The sequence below is a fragment of the Barbus barbus genome, assembly GCF_936440315.1.
Source record: "Barbus barbus genome assembly, chromosome: 6".
NCBI classification, from domain to species: Eukaryota; Metazoa; Chordata; class Actinopteri; order Cypriniformes; family Cyprinidae; genus Barbus; species Barbus barbus.
In genome coordinates, this window is record NC_136734.1 from 35,911,657 (window position 1) to 35,922,079 (window position 10,423).

General features: G+C 35.8%; 1 protein-coding gene across 4 annotated transcripts in view; it reads right to left on the bottom strand.

The window, feature by feature from the left end:
- Positions 1-7,649, bottom strand: part of LOC306871320 (GTPase-activating Rap/Ran-GAP domain-like protein 3) — a 63,506-nt gene extending 55,857 nt beyond the window's left edge. For all 4 annotated transcript variants that reach the window (XM_079419147.1, XM_079419145.1, XM_079419146.1 and 1 more), the window contains exon 1: positions 7,446-7,649. In XM_079419147.1, the coding sequence (XP_079275273.1) occupies positions 7,446-7,546 (101 nt within the window). In that variant the 5' untranslated portion in view covers positions 7,547-7,649. The remainder of the gene's footprint in view (positions 1-7,445) is intronic.
- Between the last annotated feature and the right edge of the window lie 2,774 nt (positions 7,650-10,423).

The following is a 10,423-nucleotide window of genomic DNA, read 5'->3' on the forward strand; positions in this document are numbered from 1 at the left end:
CATTTTATCTTCAGCTGTTTATTTATACATGTAGAATGTAAGAATAAGAATGCAGTTGGATGAGCAAAATGTAATGCTAACCATATTAAACCTATGCTCCATGCTATTTGGGGAATACTACAGGCTGAATCGGTTGGCAGTTCAACAGCAAAACTTCCTACCATTTGTATTGTGCCTCAATGGGTGTTATATGTGGTACTGCGACACCCATGGCAGCTAAACATCACATCATTTACTTTTCTTTATAACCCTTTGGGCAAACCAAAAGACACCTTGTATTTGTTGAAATGCTTTGTATCAACAGCTTGCAGACAACAAGTTTATCCAAAACTATCAACTGACTTGGAGAGTATGGCTAACATTTGTTACCTGGTTCCTTCATCTTATTCCATCTTAGTTGCTTTTCAATTTAACCGCAGTGTCCTCTAGTGGTTACCTTTGTCTACTGCAGAACCAGATATAGTTGGTAGTTCACCATCTACAAATGTTCTATAATTAGTTGCATTAAAAACGCAGTCAAGGAAATAACTGATCCAACAGCAGCAAGCTCAGATATACTGTGAGTGACCATCCAATAAATTAAAAAGGAATAGTCTTGTATACCCTAGTGAAACAAAAATACAAAAATTTATTTGAAATACATCTATTTTGTGCTAAGTAAACTACAATGACATTTACATATTTATGTGCTAAATAATAAAAAATATATATATATATAATGACACATTTTAGGCATAATATTAAGAAATGTGTTTATTAAGAAATGATGAAATACTCCAAATAAAGTTTAATTATATTTCTATATCAGTAAGTCTTACGTTATATATCAAAAAATATGTATTTGAAGTATTCTTAGTATGTAATATATATATTTTTTTTTACTAGAGCATCAATTACTAAAATAAGTAAAGCAGCTACACTGATAGTACACTATTTAAGAAAAAATACAATAAAAGTCAATCTAATAAACCCATCACATTCACTCACTTTTTGCTTAATGGTTAAATAATTATGTACAATAAATCAAGTTTTTCCAACAAAAATAAAAACTTGTATATTCCGTGTCTAAAACTGCAAATACTGAATTACTCCATTAGCAGAGCTTTAAAACTATATATCTGAATATATTTAAAAGATCACGTGACTATATGAATTATTTGTAGCTATAATATCAATAAGTTGTTATATACTTATAAACTCTTACAACTGGTGGTCACTAACCACCAGGTGGGGCAAGCTGGAAAACCATAATAAAGTCTAGCTCAGAAAAGCTCAAGCAGGTCTACCTTCATGCAGAGTTCAGTCTTAGTCCTGCTGTAACACACCTGGCTGTATTTTTAATGTACCCCATAACCTTGACAATCTGGTTCAGGTGTGTTTTATCAGGGTTGGATGCAAACTCTAGAGATCAATAGATTTTTAGAAGTAGGACTGAGCTGACCACTGGCCTCGCTATGAGATATTAGGGTTAACACTTTATTTTAAGGTGTCCATAATACAGAGTAATTAACTAATTAAGTACTTAGTAGTAGCCGTTGTACTTACATGAAATAAAATGTACTTATCATGTAACTAAGTTCTGGAACAGCCTGTAATTACAGTGTGTAATTATGTAGATGTAACAGGCAGCTACTGTTACACATATGTAACCGACCGAGTCTGTACACAGCTACTTATGTAACCAAAAGATTGTTACATATGTGTTGCAGACTTTATACAACATAATTATAAAAGTACACAGACATAAGCTACTTAAAATAAAGTGTATCAAGATTGTACTTAAGTGTACTTCATGTGTATCTGTACTTTCCACCTTATCCAGCTGCACCTTAGTTTGATTTAACCCACCAGTACACAGCTTAAATACATGTAATACCTTTCTAATTACATTAAAATGACAGAATATTACACAGGCATAAGCTACTTAAAATAAAATGTATCAAAATTGTACTTAAGTGTACTTCATGTGTATCTATACTGTCCACCTTATCCAACTGCACCTTAGTTTGATTTAACCCACCAGTACACAGCTTAAATACATGCAATACTTTTCTAATTACATTAAAATTACAGAATATTACACAGGCATAAGCTACTTAAAATAAAATGTATCAAAATTGTACTTAAGTGTACTAGTAGCTGTGTAACAGACTCGGCCTGTTACATATGTGTAACAGTAGCTGCCTGTTACATCTACATAATTACACACTGTAATTACAGGCTGTTCCAGAACTTAGTTACATGATAAGTACATTTGATTTCATGTAAGTACAACGGCTACTACTAAGTACTTAATTAGTTAATTACTCTGTATTATAACACCTAAAACTAAAATGTTACCGATATTAGGATTGATATATTCTGAATTTTTTATTAGAAAACAGCAATGCAGCAATTACATTACAGTAAGTACATAGACAAACATCAGTTTTTTGTTAAATAATATATTAATATAATAACATAAAAGGCCATTCTCTTTACATGTGTGAAAAATATTTCATTTACATCTCTGTTCAGTCAAATGAAATAGGCCTACTTACACATAACACCATGTCAGAATGACATGTATACCATTTTGCCCCAGTTATCCAGTAACTACACTTTTTATACCTTTTACTTCTTTTTTTTTTTTTTGATAGAAAAACTTAACCAGTGTTAACCAATTCAAAGATCCCTCTCCATATCCTAACACAAATCTAAGCAACCCACACCACCAAATACGCTACACACACCCAGTGTGAATGCCCTTGTGGTGGGGAGCAACCACCAGTATTTTAAACAGTGGTCTAGCCAAAGGCTAAACTCCAAAAAGCTCCATCCATCCTACGCTGGATGCGTTCCAGGGTTGCTATAACGGGAAGAGAGACTTTCCTAGTGAGGCTTCCTGGAGTGAAAAACACTAATGTGTAGGCATGCGTCTTTAAACCTTAAATGGAAGCATATGTGGCGCGGAATGAAGTTTACATAGGGCTGTAATCAGAGTGGGACACTTTCTTTTATTCCTCCGCTTGATTTCCGTCTATTTTTATCTGCAAATGAAGAGGTTGTGCTCGTGCACATGCAGACCGCACAGCTGAGAGTGATTAGTGTTAGCTGTAGTGCTAGTATTATCAGATTGTACAAACTGCAGGGCTAACTGCACACAAGCCAAATAGAGAAAAAGACAGAAGAAGAGAAAGATGGCTGAAAATAGAAAAAATGGTTCATTCTTCTCTGTAATAGTCGCTTTGTAGGCACAATCCAAATGATTCAAATGAGATTCATGAGATACTACAGTATAGGTACAGGCGCAGGTTACTGGATGAGTTTGTGTTCAGTTGCTCAGTATAAACACATTCACACTTGCGAATACATTTATGAACTCAGTATGAGTCACAGAGTGTCATCTCCACCCTAACACTCTAAATGGTGCCATGAACTTTCTCACTCTCATTTCTAAGTTCTTCATTCTCGCTATCAGAGAAATAACTATGCAGGGGGGAGGCAGGCTTGTGTTTGATTACTTGGTTAGAAAAAACTTTCGATTCAGAATTAGATTGCTTAGCAATGAATGCTAAAATTCAGATGCCCAGGCAAAAATCAAAGCACAAATTTTGCATAAATCTTTAATTTATTATATGATTATTCCTTATAATTTTTCATATTTTCTGATATTCAGAATTTTAGAACCAACACACAATTTAAACACAAACCTCCACACACACAAACATATTTTTATTTATAAATGCACTGTATAAATGCAAATTTTATTTATAAAGAAATTATTATTAAACAATATTAAAATTATTATAAATAGTTTAATGTTACCATTAATATAATACATTATTAATTATAGAATTTGATTGATTGATTTATTTTGATAAAATTACGTATAAGGTGTATTTGTGCCTGAGAAGGTTTGTGTTGAACTATTTTAACAGTGATCCTTTGTAGTATTTTCATGTGGAGAATGTGGGCAGTCCACTATTATTGCTGTCTTTTCATGGCGACGATACAAAGGAAGCAGGTAACACAAAACCAACTGTCAAAACCACAAGAATACATTCATGCTCATTTCCTTCAGTTAAAAGGAAAAATTGGCTATAAAATGCTCTGCTATACTTATCGCATTATTGCGATCTATTATAGTATTATTGTATATTTTACAGTGTGTCTGCTTTGAAATATATTTGATTATTATCTGTTGTTATTAAATATATTTCATTATTATTTAGTAATAGTTAGTGAGAGTCTGGCATTGATACCATCATTGATTTTCTAACACTTTCTTTTTTAATATTATATTTTGTTTAACTAGTCTTTTTTGAAGGGCTGAAAAAGACAAAAAATAAACAACAGGTATCTTTGTGTGTTGAATGATTTATAATGTGAAGGAAATTAAAGCACCCTTTAGAGGTGTTTACAACTGATTACTGACAGAGAGGCTACAAGAGAAAGTAGATAAAAGAGAGCAAAATTAATGGTGCATGAAAGAGCACATAGAGGACATTGGAAGTAAGAGAGAGAGAAAGGAGGACTTTGTAATTAAATAAGAGAGTTCACTACAGAAGGAAAAAAGGAAGCAATGAGCAAACTAGAACAGCTGTTAAAGACATACCACTAGAACTCTATAATGGACAGCAATGTTTTCGTAAACAGCCTTCGACAATTTCACAGCATTTCACCAGACCTTCTATGTAAATAGACGTCCAATACTGTGCATGTGTGTTTGTGTGTGGCCTTGAAAACAACTGAATGATAAAGTTATCCTATGCCACTTGAGAAAAATGTCTTCATGATAAAACATTACGGAGGAATGAAATGAAAGCTGTGGGCCTCTCGCCTACACATCGTTAGAGGCTGATGCATTCTCCGCCTCATCAATGTCCTTGTCTGAGCACAATAAGTCTGTCCGCAAGAGTAATTTGTTCCTTGTTTGGTAATTTGTGGTTTATATGGGAAGGGATTTGTGGAACTTTTATTGAAATTAGGTACATTCCATGGAGACCATCAAAGATATTAAGTCATTTTTGGTCACACAGACTTCATGTTTCTGTATAATTACCGGTGAGTGCTTCAAATAATCACATCTGTGGTGATATTCAGACCAACAGCACTCTTGCTTGTGTGATACTGCTTTTATCAACCTAGTCTCATGGCATTTACATACCTGGGTGCACTTTTTAGCGAGACACAAAATACGTACCAATAACTTCATATTACTGCAGTTTCAGTTTCCTAAAGAAACGAACACTAGAGGCAGTAAAACTCCGACACCTTTTACTCCTTTTAACACAAATTTACAGTCTTGATTAATAAAGTGCAATTTTCGCACAATTACTTTAAGAATACCATGTTACGACTTCAAAACAATATTAATATGCTGGGAGATTTGAAAACTGATGCTTTTGAATGTTAGCATCGCACATATCCAGCCTCGTATCTATGGGTTTTCATAGACGGAAAGTTTGTTTGGTAGCTCACGGAGTATGGAGCCGTATTTAGGAGGCGAGGAGCTCTGGTTCGAATCTCGTATAACTACAGTTTGACAAAACAGTTCAAATCTGCATAAAAGGAAGTTGAAATGGCACGGTTGCATCAACAAATTCATTTTTATACCAGTTTTGCATTTGTTAACACTATCGAGTAGGTTTAGGGTTGGGTTCGGTGTAGGGCATATTTCCAACACGATAGAGCATTAACTTTTAGGGACAGACCCCGGATATTTTAATTCTGAACCGCCGCAGTACGTACCTGTAACAACATAATAAAAACACAGCAATACGTACCTATATCAACATAATAAAAACGTGCCAGGGTTCATGTATTTAACCTGTATTTTAGCACCACTCAGCGGACATTTCTCTTTGAAACTGCGGCGAAACGTGCAGTAAGGTACATAAAACGGTGTCGCACAGAAAGTGCACAGAGGTACGTATTTTTATGAGACCAGGTTGGCTTTTATGCAGTAATGGTTCAAGTTAATAATGAGATCATTTTAGTGGCTGTTTCTGAAATCACATACCCTCTGAGTAATTGCATTTGAATAAGTACTTTGTAACTATTAAAAATTGCATTCTATATAGTATGAATGTGTTTAGTATGAATGTAAACTGGATGTACTACATTCATCATGTTGTCATTGGCATGTAACCTCTCGGCGTCAATTTACATACATACAAATGCTAACAAATCCTCTCTCGTTGCGTAATTCAGAATGGACGTAGTAGGTCAATCAATGTAGTAGTGAAGTATGCATATTCAGATGCAGCCAGTCACTTGTTTAGTTCATGAATGAATCAGTGTTATTAAACAACTCAGTTGAGTAAATGATTCAATGACTTATTCAAAAGGCAGTCGCTTGTTTTGTTCCCGAATGAATCCGTGACATGAAGTTATCTGTTTGGATTGAATGATTCAACGATTTACTCGTAAAGTCATGCGCTTGTTGCCATCTACTGGTATAGTTAAGTAACCTGCAGAAAGGTTCTCTGAAAAATCTCCACCACTACAGCACAGATTGACAGTCTTGCATTAGGCTACTGTACATACAGGGCTTCTCATTTCGAAATGACCGAAGGTTCAGTGGAAATATGCTTACATACTGTATTGTACATAAAGTATTGTCTCAGCATAACAGTACAGTCTACACCATCATGGTCCGAACACAGGTGATAGGCCAAAATGGGGTGTGACCTCTATCTTGCTCCCTCTTTCTATGTATCTCTCTATTTCTGACACACAGACACACTACAGCTCATGTACAAAACCACCGGTGTTTGTGTTGGTGTGTCTGACACTGATGCATTACCATTACTGAGCATGAGCTTTAACACTGCTATCATTATATCCTTTCACTTTCACTGAGAGAAATGGGACACTGAAAACACAATCTTCTTGCAAATACGAGAACAACGGGTCGATACTCGAGGTATGCATTTATAGGAAGGAACCATTCTCAATAATAATACATAGCTGTCTGAGTACACCTCCTGTTTTGCAGAAAACCCCGGATCCCCTTTCAACTGTACACAGGGAATCCCGATATTAAAAATGAGTTATTGCTGTTGGAGGCTGATGTCTCAGTGCTTAATGGTCCAGGACTCACTTTAGATTCCCATCTAAGACTATATTTATAGTTTATTTTCTGTATTATCTGTATTGTGTATTTTCTATTCCATTCTATTTACTGCCTATTTCAATACTTCGATTGCTGTATATGCTGACAATCATGCCAATAAAGCTATGTTGACTCTGAGATCCCTAGCGACAGCCTTAAGACCCTTTAATATACTGCTGGTCCATGCCAAATCCCAAACCCACACACTTGAGTAAAACATGTCTATCTTAGATGCCCTACACACTGCTGTGATAATTTACAACTCAACCATCCGGTAACCGGATGATGCAGTGTTCTGAAAATGCCCACTCCCCACAAGAAACCCCTTGCCCTTATATCAACTCACCTCGTTATTTCGAAACTGCAGCCTTTCCTGAGTAACAGCGCTCTCTTTCGCATTATCCCCGATTTCTCTCGCCCCAAGTACATGTTAATATCCGAATTCATGGTGGTGGGATAGCAGGGCACACGGGTCCTGACTGCAGGCGCAGAGACACAGAGGCAGCGCGAGCGCTGATAATGATGGTGATGCGGCTCTGCTCCGCGTCTGGCGAATGGAGAACCGGGAGGGCGCACAAAGAGAGAGTGGTATATAAGATCAACAGTGGGTCCTCCTCCACGGGAAAAGCATAAAAGTGAGGCACACACTTTTGATTTAAGTGGATAAAATGTGCTTAGTGTTGAAGAAGGGATTCGTAAACTCCATTCACACCGGTTCGTTTGGATCAGAAGTGAAAAAAGTGGTCGGCTGGATAATCTCTGGGTCGATTCCCCCGTTCCCCGTTGTTTATGGCACGTATACTGGAGTAATATATCGCTCCAGCCGTTGAGTCTGCGCGGTCCTAATGTCTACCCAGAAGAAAGAAAATACATGATTTTTTTTTGTGGGGCGGCGACTCTCTCAAATAAACGAGCATTATTTGCGCTGTCATTTTACTGGTAGTGAACATTTTTTTTTCCCAGTGAGAACAATATAGCCTAATTATTGATAAGACACTGTTTTTCTTTAATCAATTAATTTCTTTATCTATAGCTATTGTGTAATAGACTACACTCTATTCTAAAGAATTTACTCAGGGAATACCTAAAGCCATCACACACAGAAATTTAACAGCAGGCAGACACTGATACCTTCTAAGCGTGAAACAAATGTGTGTGTGTGTACATTACAATAACTAACAACACAATAACACACACATGCCCAAGCACAAGACTTATAAGGATGCACAAAAGACTAATAGCCAAATAGACCAGATTTTCTCTAATGGATCAGAACCTAAAAGTGGCAGGCATGTCTGTTCTGATTGGGTCACAAATTACAGGAAAAAATGGATGCTAGATGCAAGTACTGTGCATCCAACCACATAATCTTTCATAGTTACATAGTTCATGGGGGAGGGGAGGGGGGGGGGGGGGGGGTCATATTAAATCTGTGTGTGATGGTTTGTGTGTTAAAGTAATTCTTGAAGGGTTACTGGAAGAACTATCTGAGCATGACTCATGTTTGTGGCAGGCAGCAAGAATCATGCTTGAGGTCATTTTCATTTGCTCTGAAGGTATATATGTGTGTCTCCATCTGAGTGTGTTTTAGCACATATGACTTCTCAACATACAGTATATATCATGACCACATTAATTGTTTATTGTCATGTAGTTTAACCCATTTTATTTTATACTCCTCTTCTACTTAAGTACTTGAATGCCTTAGCAATACTGTAATGATTAAAGTCATGTCAATAAAGCTTTGTTGGTTTTGACTCTCACCTGGAGAGAGAGACTAAGGCAGAGATAAACAGAAATGCAGAGACAGTGAGCGAGAGAGATTTTAAGCAAACCAGCTGCCCTTGATTTATTTGGCATAGACATCTTAGTCAGTAGAGTAATGGCAAATACATTTGATCTGTCAGATTATTATTATATTTTTACTTGACAACAGCTCAGCCAATCAAAGTGGATTCTAAAAACTGATAAAAGTCAATGACATGCCTATTTGTGCTATGCATATTTTGTAAACGAGAGATGGTGTCCAGCCTCGCCTTGTATAAGGATTCTTTGTTGTCCAGATGGTAATACTGTGTACATTTCACTCACTGAAGGAGAACGTGTGGTTTGTGTGTGTGTGTGTAGAACTTGGCTGGGAGGCAGCATTTTGATTTTCTGAGACAGCAGGATAAGATTAAAAAAGAGAAAGAAAATAAGATCTTGGTTATTGTCAGGCAGACTTGTCTGATGTGCAACACTGCGAGTAGACAAAAGGTATGTGTGTGCTAAATCAGTGAGGCAGATGATTGTGATGTAATGTTGTTGCTATTGCACAACTGATCGTATCATTTGTATTCAATCAGGTTTCTTATTTGTATCACAATGATATTAGTGTATCTTGATCAAACTTAAATGCTGTCTGTCCACAATCAGTGGTGTTCTTTTATAATGCCTGTCAAAGGGATGGGGGATGCTGGTATACTAAACAACCATCCTCCATATATTTGACAGAGGGTTACCCTGGATACGCCAATGGATAATTGGGGAAGCTCTGATCAGCTGATAACGTGTGACTCTGATAAATGGAAACCATAGAGTCAAGATTTAAACATTATGGGAATTTCTGTGTAAACTGTTAGTAAAGCCGTGTTTTACAAGAATTGTGGCATGGAATTGAATGAGACAGTTTACACAAGCATTACAAACTATTTACATAAAGACTCGTTCTGCTCAGGTCCCTGACTGATTTTCTCCAGAATACAAGGGGTCAAGATTTGACTGGTTAGTATGACCCCCTTAATCCCTGCTGGTATATGTTGTAACTACACCATCTGTTTCTAAAAAGCCATTGAAAATTATTTTATATATATATAATGTATATGTGTATGTATGTATAACGTACTGACCTGCACATTTATATTTATATTTTTTATCTTTTATTTTATTTTATTCTTTTCCTACTTTTCTTTTTCTTAATATTTGTATTCTATATAATTGCACTATCCTTGGAGCGGACCTGACCTACATTTTACTGCTGGTTATACTCTGTATAATTGTGTATGTGACAAATAAAAAAAATCTTGAATCTTGAATCTTGAATCTATGTGTGTGTGTGTGTATATATATATATATATATATATATTGTACAATGTACATATAATATATATATTATATACATATGTGTGTATGTGTGCATATATATATATATTATATATGTGTATGTATGTATGTATGTATATATATATATATATATATGAAGAGTTCAGAAATTCAAAAGCCTCTAAGTGCCATCTGAAATTTTGTTCTAAAATTACATTTTTTTATCAGGCTGCTATGTTTATG